The sequence below is a fragment of the Trichechus manatus genome, unplaced genomic scaffold (assembly GCF_000243295.1).
Source record: "Trichechus manatus latirostris isolate Lorelei unplaced genomic scaffold, TriManLat1.0 scaffold00008, whole genome shotgun sequence".
Classification (NCBI taxonomy): domain Eukaryota; kingdom Metazoa; phylum Chordata; class Mammalia; order Sirenia; family Trichechidae; genus Trichechus; species Trichechus manatus.
The window spans coordinates 15,252,180-15,270,861 of record NW_004443944.1 but is presented as its reverse complement, the minus strand read 5'-3'; the positions used below and the strand labels follow the sequence as shown (position 1 = coordinate 15,270,861).

Sequence of the window (18,682 nt, the reverse complement as noted above, 5' to 3'; positions counted from 1 at the left end):
AGTGTGCAAAAGAAGTATTTTAAAATATTAAACTTGGGTTAAGCACATACTAAACAAAGCAGTGCTAACTTCCTAAATTATGTATCATTTTTGCTAATAAACAAAAGTTGGAATGCCATTAAATTAGAAAAGTCTGATTAGAATATGGTGTTTAAAAATACTAGTCTCACATATATTCTGTATATACTTTGTATGTATATATGTATATACACATATAAGCACATATATACACATACATAAAAACACAGTGAAACAAGTACACAGAGTAACACATTCCAAGAAAATGGCTGCACTGCTTTCATTAATCCCCACTACCTCCTGAGTTATCCACTGCCCCTTTAAAGAGCCCATATTTCTTTAAAAGCCTATTTAAGAAAATGTGTCAACCCAGTAATGCTTAATGGCTTGGCAAATTATTGATGGATTTGGAAATTCAAGTATGTTTTTCTTAATCTGTTTTCAAGAACCCACAGAGAGACATTTAAACCCTTAAACCAGAGATGGTAAATACCCATTGCTGTGGAGACCACTGACTCATAGCGACCCTATTGGACAGAGCAGAACTACCCCATAGGGTTTCCAAGGAGTGGCTGGTGGATTCAAACTGCCAACCTTTTTGTTAGCAACCGAGCTCTTAATTATTGCCCCATGAGATGGCAACAGTAGAAGCTTTTAAAGTTATGTTACATGCAAAAGAACAAGTTACGTATCTCCATCCTCAGGTTTATTTCCTGGTACTTCTCTTACGGTCAGATTCTATTGACCTCACATTGGCTTCTATTTAGCGAGCAGCACGCTTCTCGGGAACGGCCATTTCTTTTCCTGTTGATCACACCAGGCCTACAGCCCCTCTTACCTCTCCAATGGCCCTCGGAGAGCACCCAGACCCGGCTGCTCACTGGGCATTTGCCCTGCACAGCCAGCATGTCAGCTCAGTGAGCTATGGAGGGATGCCTAGATTCACAAGTAACACATTCTTCTGCCTGAAGAGGGCCTTAAAAGAAACAGCTATGGGCAGGTACACTGCTAGGATTAATATTCAAACACTCCAGGGGAGGATGAAACAAAAACAGCGAACTCTTAAAAGTTTAAAACAAACAAACAAACAAAAAACAGCTATGGGGAAATACTCTTTACTCATTAAAATCTCCCTAAGAGGAGCTTAGGAAACTACTGACAGAATATCGGCAGCACCCACTTTCTGAAAACTGACCAGGCCGTTGTGCAAGGCCGTCCTCTCACCCTCAGCTTGTCTATCTGCAGGACCGTGCCTTTGAGATGGACTGCTGCACAACTCCTAGCTAAGGGCTCATCATTTTTGCCTACCCACAAGCACCTTGTCAGTCGGTTATCTCTGGTCAATACACGTACATCTGCCAGGTTTCTTCACCATCAAGTCACCCTTTTCCCTTTGTCACTGATGAGCATTTTGTGGGGAGATATTCTGAGAGGACACTGCTGGCCTGTTCCTTCCTACACCTCCACCCTCGTCCTCCACTGACAACTCCCATCTGAATCAGTCACCACTACGATCTTCCATTTCTCTCATTCCTTCTACATGTAACATAGTTAGCATTCTACCGCTGGAGGAAGAGCTTTCCCTTCTCCATTTGTTTACGCATTTACTTACATTGCATAGTCTCATGAATTCTTATTCAATGGGTTATAATCCATTACTACCATTTATAACATTGCTCAAATTGCCCTAAATCTGACTATCAGAAGACCCTTCAATGTGGTTCTTGTGTCCTTTTGGCACATCCCATCATTTTTTGAGCACTGATTTGCTTTCTGAGATATTCCAGGTTCACCTTGTCTTCTCTTCCCCAGTCCTGGATTCAGCCATTTCTCCAAGGAGCCCTGGATCCTTTTAGTAGAAACCAAGATCTGGACACTAGGTGTGCTCATTGCTACTGGGGTGTTACTGCTTCTAGGCCCTCTTAGCAGAGAAAGCCAGAAAACAGATGTATATGTATGTATGTGTGTGTGTGTATGTACACACACACATTTATAACTTTCTGTATGGTTGTTTATATATATTTTAAAAACATGAGTAATACTGATACCTCCAGCACCTCATGATTCTTTCTAGCCTTCCCCCTTTCTGTTTTCAATACCATCCACATTGAGACTGTAGCCAATCTCCCAGCCTCACCAGCCACCTCCTCCACGTGCTTCCTGACACCTCTGCCCTGTGTTCTTGGGTGTCTGTTGTGGGCGTGCTGTCTCTGTCCAGCTCTCCCCTCCTCCCTGCCTCTTACCGTGCCCACCAGTGACTCTCCATGCTATGAGGGGAAGCTGAGACGAGAAGAGCAGTATGGTCTTAGAAGTGATCCATAACTTCTAGTTAGCTGTTATAACTAATTATAATTGGGCCTTATTAACAGCACAGCACAAAGGGGAAAGTTCCCCTAATATCAAGAGATGTTATGAGAGAAGGATTTCCACGTTTCTTTGACAAGAGGCATTTTGAAGGTGCTGCACCTCTGGCTGTTTTAGAGAGATGTCCACAGGAATGTCCATGAATATTCTCAGACTCTCAAACCAGCCTTCCCTCTGGGAAGGCCATGTGGCTGCCATCTCCTGTTGATGAGAACGACTCTCACCTGCATGCCTCCAGTTGTCCCAACTGGGCTTTAAAGATCTGGCTGGGAATCAAGATTTTGTACTCCATAATTACCCCAACTGTGACCTCTCCTGGTTACAGTCACAAGAACCGTTGAGACAAAACTAGCTACTTCTGTTCCTGGGACAGTATATGCAGTCTTGATTTCCACACCTCAGACAGAACTGAAATAAGCTGTTATTGTACTCTATTTTTGAGCTATAATATTTAAACTGTAGTGCTCAAAACCGATTAATTTGAGTGAATTAACAAAGTTAGCCCAGGCCACCGGCTTTTTCAATGGATATGCAGAATTAGTTTTTACAAATAATCAAAAATCCAGAAGAAAGTGGCATGTGGTGGCTGTTAGCGATGTCCGCAAGCGCACATCAACAAGGTGCTGCCGAGTCTCAGGCACGCAGCTTCTAAGAACATGGGAATTAGAGGAGGGGGGCGCTCAAGGTGACTCACAGGTCCACCAATGTCTTCTTTTTTTAAAGAATAAAATGGTCATCTTTTTTCCTTTTGTTGCTTTTATCCCAGCTATGCTGAATCCCCTTCCATCCCTTAACATTTTCCATAGCTTTCTGAACACTTTTGGTTATTCAGGCAATCCAATCCATAGGCTGGTTTTATACTGAAACCACCCTTCTGAGCTTCTAGTTCTTCTAAAGTTAAAAACCCACCAACCCACCCACCCTTCAGCCAGACTGGACTGCAGCGCTTTCCGTTTCCTACTCCATGGTGCTGCTGATGCTCAAAGTCACACTCGAGGAGCGAGTGCCTGAGGGCAGTGACACGGCCCTCGAAGGGTCGGGAGAGTCCCACAGCTCCTCAGTGTCGGTCCTTCGATAACAGTGGTGGGTTCAGGCAAGGGCCAAACGCCCCCCACCGGCACTGATACTTCCCACGCTGGCCCTGCGTCCCCACACGCCACACCTCCATGCTACCTCTCACATCCTCCGTTATTCTTTAGTCACTCACTGCTCAACATGACCAAACATTCATTAGTAGCTGTTTATTGATCAATGGTTTGATATAAAGTTATTTCAGATCTTCAGTTTTGCCCAGACGGAATCACAAGCATTACAAATTTTCTTAAAAACAAAAAAGGGGGTCGGGTGGGAGGGAGCAATCTAGCAGTAGTGGCATTTAAGAATAAATTAACAGAAAAAAATTTAGTATTACCATTTATTGGTGACAAACACTAAGTTTTACTTACATTCCATGGGGAGAAAAAATTTCCAGCGTAAACAATGAATCAAAGCAGTACTGAACTTGCAAGGCTACTGTGCTTTTTATCTGGACCAAATGCAGAACCTTACCGCACACGTCTCTGTGTACAATCACACGACATCAAAAGCAACACAGTTTTATATATAAACATAGGTCATTCTTTTCAGCCCTACATGGAGATGTAATTAACAGTATAAAGCACTCAGGGAAAATCAACCTGCAGTTCTATATGTACTACATGGAGATCATATCCTGTAGCGTAGTGAAAGCTATGGGTCCTGAAAAGCCATACGTATACGCACACAATTGTTTTTATAATCTTTAAAACAAAGATCAAAGCCCATTTGTTTAAGTCATTGCATTAACCAAATTCAAAATAGAAAAGGAACCAAATGATCTTTAAAGTTCAAAATTCCAAAAATGTCCAATTTATACAACTGTGGGAGACTTCATCAAGGGTTTCTGAAAGGTCCAGGACCGTTTCAGGTAGACCAGAGGGCACACAATTTGCATCACTGAAACGGTCCTGGGTTAGTCCAATAAAATAAAAATTGATAACCACATACACCGGGATATGATCTTTGCCGGTTAGATTACTGATAAAGTCAGTTTCAGACAAGTTTCTAAACTGTGCTATACAACTAGATACCATTGAGAAACTTTCCAATAAAAACTGTGTATAGTGTCATTTTAATCGAAAGAACTAACGAAACCAAGAACGCGTATCGTTGCCAGAGGAGAAGCAGGGTTAGGGTGTGGGCACTGCGGGAGGGGGAGGCCTCAGCACACTGGGACAGTTAGGTGATGCTCAGTAGGAAGCATGTGATCTTCTCTGGTGCTTGCAGCTTTGGGGCCAGTCTCAGGCCTCTCTCTGGCATGGCTGTCCAGTGTTTATCCCGACGTGTTTGACTGAGTTAGCCAGTTTGAGAAGGGGGTCCTGCTTTCTGTTTTTCCTTCTTTCACACAGCCAAAACCAAAACCAAAACCAACCAAGCGATGAGGTGCACTGGGGCACGGCCTTGTAGCTCCCCAGCAGAGCCGGGAAGACGGGCAGGAGTCTGGTGGCCCCGCCGTGCCTGGCTGCTCCCTGTGTGGGGAGCGGACACTTCCCCTCCGCTGGCCCCATCATGACAAACCCCAAGCACATTCAATCACAGGCACAGCCACCGCCTGTGTTCCCATCTTCCTCACCACTGCTGTGTCCAGTTCTTCATCCATCATGTCTCTCAGCCCACTGGAGGTATCCAAAATTCCAATTTTTCAAAGCAGTTTCAGTATTTTCAGTATATATGTTGGGATTTAATAATGGTTCATGGCCAGTAAAGGTTTAGCACCTCCCACACCTTTAAGGGAGAAAAAATGAAGATGACACCAGTTTTGTAATTTAATGACTTAAGCCCATGTAAAAAAGAAATTAGTAAACGCTGGAAAATCCAATAGTGTAAGGCTCAGTTTATGATTGGATAAAACTGACGCTTTCCCAGGATCTACTGTCAAGTCAAAAAAGCAAGGAGGACAATGTTTGTACAATGTTACCTCTGGGGAAAAAAGGAAGAAAATAAGTTAAAAAATTTACGTTTATATTTGCGCAAAGGAACATATAGGAAGGACAGATAAGAAACTAATAAAAATGGGATCTCTGGGAAGTGAGGAGAATGGGTGGATGTAGGGTGGATGGTGACTGTGTGAGGGCAAGATTTGGTTACTGTGTACCTTCTAAAATAATTTTTATTTTTGAACCATGTATTACCTATTCAAAATTTTTTTTAAAAAGGCAGAGCTTTCTGTCCAGAGTTTGCAAATCTCTCAGAGGAAAGAAAGGCACAGAGAGCTACTCTGACAAGTGTTTCACCACTAACCCAAGCAGACAGTGTGAACTGAAGGCATACAAGGAAAAAGAAAAGCCTTTCTCTCATGAAACTGTACTCACACAGACAATGGTCCGTTTCCTGTCCTTGGCATCTCTGTACTTTGTTGGTCCAACTCAGACAGCAACTTTAGTATGTTCAGTGCCGCCTAGTTTAGGGTGGAAAGAAGAGTAAAATCAAAGCCACTTCGCGGAACCACAGTGTAACATCTGAGGAGAGGGAGGCGAGTGACACCCTGCTGCCCAACAAGACAGGTAGCAAGTTCTTAAACATTCGTCACACTAATAACCCTTTTCTTTAATGTTTGGTTTTTAAACCCGAAATACAGATTTTTAAAAATAATTTGTCCATGGTTACCTCACTGAACCACAACCACTGTGAATTTTATATTTCCTTCTAGTATTTCTAACTTTGTCATGAGCAAACTACAAATTTTATATCCTGCTTTAAAACAAAAACCTAGCATATATTTTCCTTGTCCTTACATTTTCTTCAGCGACAATAATTTGGTGGACTTATTATATTCCATCAGGTGAATCCATCGTAGTACATACCTAGGTTAATTTTTTTAATCAATTACTTTTCTCAGCTTTAGTATTTCTTGCAACAGTCATTTCATCAAACAGAATAGCAAAATATGGGGCTTTTCACAGCTGCCAGAACTGGGACCTGCAATTCCTTGTTCTGGTAAGATATGAACAGGGTACAGGAGGCTGGATGAGCTTCCAGGACCCAAATCGATCCTCCAGCTCAACATGGGGAAGGGAAGGGAAAGGCTGGCTAAAGCTGAGTGTTCTGATAAACAGGATGAAAACTCCATCCAATAAACTAAGAATAAAAGTCTTCAGAAATATGAACTATGTGAAACAATCAACTGTTCTAACAGGATACAGAAAGTACACTTTCTATCTTCCTGAGGCCAGTAACAAGCTGAAGCAAGGGAAGGTTCCAAATAACCACACAATTATCTCCGACCCCTTGCCCCAGAGCCCTCTGAGCAGAGCCAGCCCATTCTGGGGCAGTGGGGGGACCGGAGACCACATACCATATCATGGCAGGACTCCACATCCTTCCCGATGCCGTGGCTGATCAGAGGCGGCTGAGAGGAGCAATTGATTAGAGATACAAATTCGTTCTTGTTGTTTTTGGGAAAGTCTTTGTATTCAACCTAAGGAGGAAAAGAAAACTGAGAACAGGGTAGGGAAGCAGGGAATATGACTGGGGTCTGGGCTGTGGCCCTGCACCCAGTAAGCGGGAGCTCCCAGGTCTCTCAGCCTGACTGTGGCTCCACCAACGCCTGCCCAGACGGTGCAAGAGGCTGTTCGAGGGAACTGCTGCTAAGGGGCTCTGAGGACCACAAACAGAAGACCAGGTGCCGGCCTACGGAAATCCTCCAGTAACCTAGATACCTACCCCAAACCCATGATACAGACAAACCCGTGCCCTCTCCTACCAAGCAGAAAGGGTCAGCATAATGAATGTTTCCTCTGAAGTTCAAATTACAACCGCTATTAAATCAGAGCTTTGTTTTTATGGTTAGCTTGGATTTTTAAAATTTTATCACCAAAGAACAAGGATTTTCTTTCAGCTCATATGCCTGTAGTATTTCCCTCCCTCCCTCCCAGACCACCCGTTCTCCATCCCTCCCTCCACTTCAGCCAGCCAGACAAAGAACTTGATTTAAAAACCCAAGAGCAAAGCTGATTTTCTGTAAGAAACCCAGAAAAGATGACCACACTGAAGTATGAGCCACACAGCTCAGGTCAAACAGTTACCTGGAATCCCTGGACTCTGGAAAGATAGTCCAATTGCTCAGAGGGTCTTGTGAGAGGTCCATGGGGTACGTGGCCTGAAGAGATGTTATTCTTTAAAATGGTTTCGGCTGTGGGCGAGGTGCCCCCGTACAACAACTCACGGGCTATCATGGCAGTCACCGTGGCCTTGGCAGGATTCGGAGCTGCCCTGGTGAGATCTTTGGTGTGATGTCCTTGACTGACACCGACAGCCTGGGCAACCTCGGGCACCATGGGAAGAATTCCAGCAGGCAGCTGCTGGTGACTAAGATAAGGCATCCTAAACTCATCTTCCTTATTACCTAGGGAGGGACACACATACAAAGAAACACAACTCCATATCACTGCCCAGAAAGACACTGTACCACGCTGCTCCTCCACACGGCACCCACAACACCATAGGGAATGATGCGGATATGGACACGGTGCACATTTACTAGGTACCTGCTGGTACTCAGCATCCATGCAAATCCCAGAATCACATTCACATCAAGACATAATAACATCACACTTACTAGTTCCGTTTTCATCCGTGCAGCCAGGTTCAAAAAAGGTTACTTTTCTTCCATCTCCTGGTTTCTTTATGGGTGTCTTCAAAAACAAAAAGGGGGAGCCATAAATCAAACCACTGAAAAATTAGCTCCTGCTGTCTGAAACTACATTAACTCCAACCAGCGTCAATCTTTACTTTTAAACTCTTGAAATATCAAGAGGCAATCAGCAGAAACACACTACTTCAAAACCGGACCACTGGTGTGGTTATGGTATGCCACACCTGTAGTGCCTACATGTTCCTCCCAGTGGACACGCTTGCCCACACCAGCCCTGTCCATGAATATCATCTACAACGTGCATTAAACTGTGCGTGCAGAGTCTCTCCTCTGCATTCACAGGAGACAGGGAGACATTTAAGAAGAAGGAATCAAAGCCTGCTAGACTGGTAGAGCGCACCAAGGCAAAGGAAGAAGCTTTTAGATTGATGGTAAACAAATACATCAAGACTATTTCCTGGAATTAATACACAATTTAAAAAATAAAGTGACATTTCCAAAGCTAACATACTTGGAGTGAAAAATTTTACTAGATAAAAATTTTGCCAAATTCCAGGTCTCCTTTCTGAGAAGCAGCAAGTTGAGGGTGTATGAATGCTCTGCAGGATTTTAAAATGAAAAACACAAAGGCCAAGCCCAGGATCTATGCTGGTGCTCTGATGAGTATTCAGGGTCTTGGTTAATAACTACATGGCCACAGCTGATGCCTTTCTCACCGCTGACACAACCAGTAGATATGGCTGAATCAGGCTTATCCTGACAGGCCCATTCAGCTGAGAATGAAGGGTTAGTAAAGGCTTCTCTCACTGAGGGTACTGGGGTTATTTTCATCTGGCATTCAACTCACATAAGAAAAAGGAAGTATGGGTTTGGACGTGACTCTAGTATTACATTGTCTCAGTGTCCCACAAAAATCAAAGCCTGCTCCACAACTAACGGAAGCCTAAGGTTTATGAATCTTTTATGCAGGCTTCATTTCAAGAGCAAATGGTAGAATCACACACTCATTTACCTTAAGTCCAATTACCATCGTCCTACAAATGAAGAAGAGGAGCAAGCTGTCCTCCAGCAAAGCATCCCCAGACCATAAAGATATTAAAACAATAATGACTTAGCCCAGAGCCATGCAGGACATGCACCTCCCCTTCTGTCCACATTATAATGCTTCCAGTGGGAAAGACCCTGCTCAGTGGGGCTGCTTGATCTCCTGGAGGATGAAACCTTGCCGGGAAGGTGTCCCTAGAAGTGCCGATCTCTAGGGATGAGGTGAGATGGTCATCATGCAGTTACAGATTACAGAGCAAGGATGCAGAGCCCCAGTAGTCACCTTCTCCTCTGACTTGAGTGCCGGTTTGGCAGGCTGAGACTGTGGGACTTTGAAACCAAGGATTTCTAGCATGTTCTCGGCTGCGTTGCGTTTGGCCACCTTCTTGTTGGTGCCTACTCCTTCCGCAGTGTGGTTTCCGACCTTCACCTGAATAAGGAAGTCAGGACACAGACCAGGATAATTGATTCGTTGGCGAAAAATCCAGCAATAGTCAGAAGCTAAATGGTGTAACAGTGACGCACTAACCTGCAAGAGCTGATTATTAAATACGCAGAAACTTGGTGAGCTGGTAAACACAGCCATTATTGAAAATTAAATTATATAAGCTTATAATTAGATAAATTTTCCATAAAACAAAGGTAATGAATACTCGAAATTCATCACTTCCTAATTTGACTACATTTTATTTTCATCTATGCTCTTGACGTTCTTTATATCTATTGTTTCTGTTTGCTGCTAGGAATCCCAACTCTGTTAGGCAGCATCACTTTGACAGCTGGAAACTGGCCATGGTGGAATATTTACACCACAGAAATTGGCAAATACTGTCTATCAAGGCGTAAGCTGTTTTGTTGATTTTAAGAAAGTGATGGAGAAAAGGTTAATAACAGATTACACTTGAAAGTGTATGAAGTCTGTAGCCATGACACTGTGGCTAGTATAATACTGAAATATTCCCCCAGCATTCAAAAATTATTATCCAATTCAGCAGAGAAGTTGCTCATATTACTGACAAATGAGTGAAGTTCTGACATATGTGTTTTTTTTTTTTAATTTTCATCTGACTCGTAACATAAAGGAAAATGTCAACTGATATTCATGCTGGAATTACACTCATTCATAAACAACATGAGTAACTTCCTTGTTGAATTGGATAGTAATAAAGCATATGTGTGCAGTCTGATTTTATAATGCTATGTTGGTGACACAGTTACACTGAAGTTATAGATGTACTGAATTTACAATAAAGAGTATTATATTATTATTTGCAAATTGGGTGCTACACATTCTATTAGTAATATGTGTACATATTTCTTTATACTACATATAAACGGAAATACTTCTATTTATAACATGTGTGCCTGTGTGTGTATATATACATACGGACACACACATATATACATATACTTCCCTGGCCTGCTAATACTACCCTAACCTCCCAAAAGCTAGTTGTTAAACATATTCCAGCACTCTACAGCTTACAAACTCCCTCCAAGCTGGTCTTGATCACAGGTGCTTGGCTACTAAAAACAAAAGCCCCATGTGTTAAGACAGGGAGTCAAGGAAACCCTTCCCTGGCCTGCAGAGAGCGGCCTGCAATCAAATTCTGGCTTGGCCATCTCCTAGCCATTTGATCTTGGGCAAAATACTGATCCTCTCGGCAAGCTGCAATGTCTTCATGTGCAGAATGGAAGGATCACCCCCTTTCCTACCTTCTGACTGGTTAAGTGGAGTACACGAGGTAAGTGACAGTGCTTTATAAATTGTCAAGTGCTACCTAAGAGTTAAGTATTCTGTTTTTCATCAGAAAACACTATTAAATTAAAATCACAATTAAATTAAGCTGCCCATGTGAAGTAGCTTCATTTAATAAGCTAAGTACAAGGAGAAACATTCTGAACTAATCTAAAGTGTCACTTCAATCTAAGGAAGAGCCAACCCTGGGTTCCAAACTCTACAAAAGGATTAGAAGCAGGGAATAGATCTTTTTACATTACTCATAAAAATTAACTTTTGAAAAGAACAATATCATAAAACTTTAAGCAGACATAATGAAAAAAAATTTCTCCCATAATTCCGCCACCACAGCACTCTTCATAACTTTGGCACAATATATCATATTTTTCGCAAGTAAGTAACGTATCCACTTAAATAATGAATTCACACGTACAATGTGTGTAGCACGCCTAGGAAAATAATGTGGAAGGGGGTTACGAAGTTGGCAAAAAATGTACAACGTGCACGTTATTTGCATACAAACATGATATCCCAATTCCCACCTGTTGATACAGCAATACCTTTGGGGTGTACACAAGTATGGGTTTTTTAAGTCTTCAATGTATCACAAGTAACATGGTCCTAATAACGATAATGTCTGATGGCAGAGTGGCCCACTGGGCAAATGCAATGGACCTGGCCTCCTCACAAAGGTGTCCAACCCTGCACTTTGAGCAGACCCAGGGATGGATGTGGTCAGAGGAAGGGTCCTCCACAACCGACGCCGACCCACCTGCATCACAAACTCCCTGCGGCGCGGGAGGCCTCGCTCGGTGAGGAGCATGTACTCCGGCTCCTTCTCCTTTTTCGCCTGCTGGATCTGGGCCAGTCTGCTAATTGGATTCATTCCCTGGCCATATTCTGGGCCTGTATGTAGCTGAGGGAAAAATAATATGGAAACTGGGTGCCATGTTATTCATGGAAAGGATCTTACCAATTCAGAGATCAGGAACTTGACAGGATATTATTTTTATGTTGATTTAATGGCTTAGAATTTATCAGATCTCTTTTTTGAACTATTTTTTCTTTTTATAATTAAAAGATGCTTTATGATTTTCTAGGATTGCTCTGAGTTGATTTTAGGGTCTTCTTAGCAACTCAACATCAACATTTCACTACAAATAAGCATCACTGTAACATAGTCTTTTTAAATTTAACAAATTTGGACATGTGACAACAGAGGTAATTTGAACATGTGGCAATAGAGGTAGAAAAAATATAAACACTATCCTGAAACTCCCCAAAAGTCTGTATTATAAAATGGGTTTTCAGCTTTCTTAACAATGACTCAAAATCCAGAAGCGACTTAAAAAAAAAAAAAGCCTCAAGCTGACTCCATGTGAAAGAAGAATCTAAGAAACCCAATTACTTCCTTCCAGCCTCCATTAGCACCAAGCAATCTTCCCACTATCCACTGACAAGCAGTGATTACCAGGTTACACCATTAAATGAAAAAAGGAAACGGCAAGAGTATATAAGGTACGCTTACTTTTGTGTAAGAAAAGTTTGGGTCGATACGACATGAAAATATATAAAACTATATTGAAAATCATGATAGAACAAACCTTAGCATCCATAAATGTCCCCAGATGGAATCCTGTTTCTTTTTGGGAGGTAGGAGAGGGATAGATTTGATTTTTTATAGGTTCATTAGCGTGGCTCAAAAGCCCAAGAGAATAAGAAGGCCCATAGTAAAAAGTCTCCGTCCCGCCCCGCGAAACATTGCTCCTCACACATCCCCTTCACTTTCGGAACAGCATATGGTCAATGAGATGGCTTTACCACGATTTAACCCCTCTCCCTGCAGATGGACACTTAGGTCATGCCTGCTCCCTCACTATGATCACAGGGCTGTGATGCACACCCTTCAAGAACAAATGTGTGCAGCTGTGCAGGTACTTCTGCTGAACCTGGCCTTAGCGTCCTTACCTTTACCTCACGTGTGGCTCCTGTGAGAACTCAATAAGGTGGCATCTGTAAAGGGTCTAACAGGCCTGGCGTGTGGCGTGTTAGTTTCCATTCCCTTTCACCCTGGAGTCAGCAACCAGCCTTCTAACGCCCCCTACTACCTTACTACCTACAGGCAATGCAAGTGCTTTCTGTTCAGGAAGGCTCTTACTTTGACTATGGATTTTGTTTTCTTTTTGATTCTGGGCTTCACTCGCTCAACTGTAGGGAGGGGAGGTAACTTCTTCAGCTCCTCAAGAACAGCTATAGCAGCATTCTTCTTTGAAATCTTCTTGCTCTTCCCTTCACCTTCCCCTATGAACTGCCCGACTGACACCTTGGTCACAAAACTCTTCATGTGGGGTGGGCCACTCTCTCGGGCGACCTGTTTTAGAGGGAAAGACTGAGTGAAAGCATGATAGACACTTATTAAAAGCTGTAGGGCTCACTGGTTAACATGCTGCACTTCCCATGAAACACAAGGGGAAGGGTAGTGAGAAAAAGATACAAGCACACAGCAAATGTCAACACAAAAACAGTGATAGTTTTGAATGCTTTTTTCCCCTTCTTGTAATTTTCAAACTGATTTGTTAATGTTCTTAGATCTGATGAGCCCAGTTAGGCATGAGATAGGGAAACATTTCTGCCTCCACTCCAACCATCAGAATGGCTCACCTCCCCACAGGGTTGTAGGTAGTTCTGAGTTTAGTATGCCCCCCTGCAACTGGCAAAAGGAAGCTGGCCCAGAAAAGTCCAGAAATAATTGCAGGACAAAGTGTTCAAGTTTAATATTTGCTTTGAGCGTCTAGCCAAAATTGATCTTATTAAAAATTGGCTGCTGTGCAGCTGTAAAAAAAAGAACTAAGGAAAATCCCTAAGCACTGACAAGGAGTATTTTTTACCATATACTGTTAAGTGAGAAAAGCAAACTGCAAAAGGATATATATAGTATGCTAACTTTTGTGTAAGAAAAAAGGGAGATACACATACACATAAACAGACATGCCCGTGTGTGTTTATGTGTTTATTTTTGCGAAAAGAAACACTGGGAGGATTCAGCAGAAATTAATGAAATTAGTTACCTATAGGTGGCAGGGGGGACTGGTATAGAGACAGGGAATTCCTCAAAATAAAAATTGCTCATCAAATGACACCACTTAAAGAAAATAAAAAAGGCAAGCCAGAGAATGGGAGAAAATATTTTCAATACATGTATCTAACAAATTACTTGTATCCAGAATATTTAAATAACCCCCACCAAGTCAATAACAAAAAGACAAACTACTCAATTTAAAACATGGGCAAATTAAATCTTTAAATGAGCAGTAAGCATATGGAAAAGTAATATGCAGTCTTTATTGTCATGGGGGTTACACGACTACATTTATTTATCAAAACATACCAACTGTACATGTAAAAGCGGTGACTTTTCCTGTACGTAAATTGTACCTCAAGAAACTCAACCCCCCCCCAAAAAAAAAGATAACAAGAACATATCAGAGAACACCAAAGCTAAAATGAATGGCAATTTGAATATCAAAATGAATAACGATAATAATGTAGTTGAATTAAAAAACAGGTCTATACTGACATAAATTAATGTAATATAAAAGCGGAGAAAAATTTTTTTTCTTTACAACAGATGTTCAGCTTGGAAATGCAGAAAATCACTATTTGACAACACCACAGTATTAACTGATGGTGGCAAGGGTCATCAATGACTGCTAGACCCACTGGGGAAACCTGCTGGGCCACAGGTGACCTGCACAGCCTTCAAGCATCTCCTCACAGGTAAGGGATTCACTACAAAGAGAAAGAAAGTCCCCTTAGCGTGGAGCACACCTACTGTAGAACACTGAAGCAAATACTGGGAAAAAGTGAATTTATGTGATCCTCTGAGGACCAACATCACTTCCGTGGAGCTTCTGCCAAAAAAACAAACAAAACACCCCGCATAACCTGAATCTAACTAGGAGGAAATGATCCTGACAAGCACAAATTGAGAGCTGACCTTTAAAAATGTCAATGTCATGAAAGACAGACAAAGGCTGAGGAACTGCTACTGGTTACAGGAAACTAAAAAGATGTGTCAACTAAATGCAACGTGTAATCCTGCACTGGACACCAGAACAAAGAAAAAAATTTCATTAAGGAATATCATCGGGAAGATTGGCAAAATGCGAATATAGAATATATATAACAGGACTGGAGTAATGCTAAACTTCCTGTCCTTGATAATCAGATTGTGGAGGCGAAGCCAAGATGGTGGAACAGTCAGATGCTTCCGATGGACCCTCTTACAACAAAGACCTGAAAAAACAAGTGATTCGATTATATATGGCAATCTGGGAGCCCTGAACATCAAAGGCAGAGTTGAGGAACTGGACAGAGTGGCAGGGGGAGGGAGACATGGTTCAGAAACAGGGAGGAGTTGCCAGACCTGACCTGAAGAGAGCCTGAGCCCTTCAGGCCTGATCAGCTCCATGGTGAGCAGTGAGGCAGGCAAGCAGGTGTGCTAGGGAGGTGTGTTTTCTGCACTGTGAGAGACCCAGCACCAAAGACTCTACACAGCCATCCAGAACCAGTGAGAAGCAGCCCTTGATCCAGCAAAAGATAAGTAATTGCATACGGCCTACTGCAGGGATCAAAAACAACCCACATAGGGAAGAACTTCTCTCCCATTTACCTCCCCACTCCCTGCTCTGCACTGGGTCCCAGACTGGCTCTAGCAACTGCTGAGTCACCTGGGCCGGAAGTAGGATCTGTCACACATCCAGAGCCATTCTCCCTGCCTTGGAGAGTGAACAAATTAACAAACAGGAGGAAAAATAAACTGCCAGCTCCCCTAAGCCAGGAACCCAGGGTAGGCACAGATCCTTTGCCTAGGCACAGGCATAAGGGATCCACGGACTTTGAGTGCCTTTCCCCGTACATAGACTTCTGTGGGCCCATCTCAACAGTGTAGGCCCTCATTACCACAGTACAACAGGGTATACGCCTGAACTCTACCTTCAACTGTTTCAGCTGTGCACTGGCAAGTTTGTGACATTTGACATTGCTCTGCCCATTAAGCAGGGTCTTCACCTGCCCACATCAGGGGCCTGAGAACTGGTGGCTCCACCCACACCACCTAGCTACCGTGACAGGGGCCCATGAATAGGAGATGCCCCCCAGTCCTTACAGCCAACAGCATTAGGTACTCATAGTCTGGCTGTAAAACCCACCCAACTACGCGCTCTAGGGAACAGGGACACACCTTCCTCCTAGACACTCGGGGGTGGCCAACAGCCCCCTGCCTTGCTCAGGGTGTGCCACTCTGCTGCAGCCACATGCCTGTGCCTACACCAATCACCCATGCCTGTCTAGGACTGTGAGAGCCTACACCACACACTTGGTGGCTATCTACCTGGGCACCTGAGCTGAGTCCATACAGGAGTGGGCAGACTCCTGAGCTCACATATCTAGTAAAAGATCCAACAACCTGGTGACAGGACATTAGAGCTTCAAAGGTGCCAGTAATCAAACTAGCTCATACAAGCAGCCTATTTGGGCATATCAAAACAAAACAAGAAGCTAGGATACAGTAAGCAAAAAAATAAATAAATATGATAACTTATTGATGGCTAGAAGACAACAGTCAATATCAAATCACATAAAGAGGCAGTCCATGATGGCTTCAGCAATCTCCCAAAATAAAGAATCTAAACATTTTCCAAAGGAGGAAAATTTCTTGGAATTACTGCAGGCAGAATATAAAAGATTAATACACAGAACTCTTCAAGAAATTAGGAAGGAAATTAAGCAAAATGCAGACCACGCAATAGAGGAAATTAAAAAGATTAGAGAACAGCATAATGACAAACTTAACAGGCTGCAAGAATCCATAGAGAGACAGCCATCAGAAATCCAGAAGATTAACAATAAAATTTCAGAATTAGACAACCCAACAGAAAGTCATAGGAGCAGAACTGAGGCAATGGAAGTCAGAACTAGTGAGACTGAAGATAAAGTACTTGACACCAACTTCTTTGAGGAAAAATCAGATAAAAGGATTTAACAAAAATGGAGAAACGCTAAGAATTATGTGGGACTCTACCATCAAGAGGAATAACCTACGAGTGAGTGGAGTAACAGACTGGGGGGGATAACAGAAAATACAGAGAGAATTGTTGAAGATTTGTTGGCAGAAAACTTCCCTGATATCGTGAAAGATGACAAGATATCTATCCAAGATGCTCATCAAACCACACATAAGGTAGATCCCAAAAGAAGGTCACCAAGATATATTATAATACAACTTGCCAAAACCAAAGATAAACAGAGAATTTTAAGAGAGGCTAGGGATAAATGAAAAGTCATCTACAAAGGAGAGTAATAAGAATAAGCTCGGACTACTCAGCAGAAACCATGCAGGCAAGAAGGCAATGGGATGACATATATAAAGTCTTGAAGGAAAAAAACTGCTAGCCAAGAATTATATATCTAGCAAAACTGTCTCTCAAATATGATGGTGAAATTAGGACATTTCCAGATAAACAGAAGTTTAGGGAATTTGCAAAAACCAAACCAAAATTACAAGAAATACTAAAGGGAGTCCTCTGGCTAGAAAATCAGTAACATCAGATAACAACCCAAGACTAGAACACAGGACAGAGCAATCAGATATCAACCCAGACAGGGAAGTCACAAAAGTAAATCAAAGCTACAACACTGAAAATAGGAAAACAGATGTTAATGTATAAAAGATGACAACATTAAAACAAAAAAGAGGGACTTAAAAAACAGACGTACATTTTTCATATGGAGAGGAAGTCAAGGCGACATAAAGAAAGAAAAGACTGGTATAAATGTAGAAAAATAGGGGTAAATATTAAGGTAACCACAAAGGAAACTAGCAATCCTAACAAGCCAAAATAAAAAACTAGAAAAATATAAAGACTCAGCAAACACAAAATCAACAATAATGAAAAACATGAAAAGAAAATACATAAAGAAAAACGACTCAGCACAGAAAATTAAGTGGAACATAGGAACTGAACAACACGCAAAAAAAGACATCAAAATGACAGCAGTAAACTCATACCTATCAATAATTACGCTGAATGTAAATGGACTAAATGCACCAATAAAGAGACACAGAGTGGCAGACTGGATAAAAAACACGATCCATCTATATACTGCCTACAAGAGACACATCTTAAAGACACAAACAAACTAAAACTCAAAGGATGGAAATAAATATTATCAAGCAAACAAAACTCAAAAAACAGCAGGAGTGGCAATATTAATCTCTGAAAAAATAGACTTGAAAGTAAAATCCACCACAAAGGATAAGGAAGGACACTATATAATGATTAAACAGTCAATATACCAGGAGGACATAAGTATAATAAATATTTACGCATCCAACGACAAGGCTCCAAAATACATAAAACGAACCCTAACAGCACTGAAAAGAGCAACAGTCAGCTCCACAATAATAGTAGGAGACTTCAACGCACCACTTTCAGTGAAGGAGAGAACATCCAGAAAGAAGCTAAACAAAGACACGGAAGAGCTAAATGCTACAATCAACAAACTTGACCTCACAGACATATACCGAACACTCCACACAACAGCAGCCAAGTATACTTCCTTTCCAACATACGTGGAACATTCTCCAGAACAGACCACATATTAGGCCATAAAGCAAGCCTTAACAAAATCCAAAGCATAGAAATATTACAAAGCATCTTTTCTGACCATAAAGCCATACAAGTAGAAATTAACAACAGAAAAAGCAAGGAAAAAAAAATCAAACACATGGAAACGGACAAGCACCTTGCTCAGAAACTACTGGGTTACAGAAGAAATTAAGG

The 18,682-nt window shown here is 42.0% G+C and overlaps 1 protein-coding gene across 9 annotated transcripts in view; it reads right to left on the bottom strand.

The window, feature by feature from the left end:
• Nucleotides 1-3,608: 3,608 nt before the first annotated feature.
• The window catches only part of STAU1 (staufen double-stranded RNA binding protein 1), a 69,487-nt gene continuing 54,413 nt past the window's right edge, over nucleotides 3,609-18,682 (bottom strand). For 7 of the 9 annotated variants that reach the window (XM_023743041.1, XM_023743062.1, XM_023743046.1 and 4 more), the window contains 8 exons: nucleotides 12,997-13,227; nucleotides 11,611-11,754; nucleotides 9,381-9,527; nucleotides 8,018-8,093; nucleotides 7,485-7,804; nucleotides 6,755-6,877; nucleotides 5,772-5,857; nucleotides 3,609-5,184 (listed from right to left, as the gene is read on the bottom strand). In XM_023743041.1, the coding sequence (XP_023598809.1) occupies nucleotides 5,169-5,184; nucleotides 5,772-5,857; nucleotides 6,755-6,877; nucleotides 7,485-7,804; nucleotides 8,018-8,093; nucleotides 9,381-9,527; nucleotides 11,611-11,754; nucleotides 12,997-13,227 (1,143 nt within the window). In that variant the 3' untranslated portion in view covers nucleotides 3,609-5,168. The remainder of the gene's footprint in view (nucleotides 5,185-5,771; nucleotides 5,858-6,754; nucleotides 6,878-7,484; nucleotides 7,805-8,017; nucleotides 8,094-9,380; nucleotides 9,528-11,610; nucleotides 11,755-12,996; nucleotides 13,228-18,682) is intronic. The other 2 variants (XM_023743043.1, XM_023743047.1) reach the window with 1 other exon arrangement.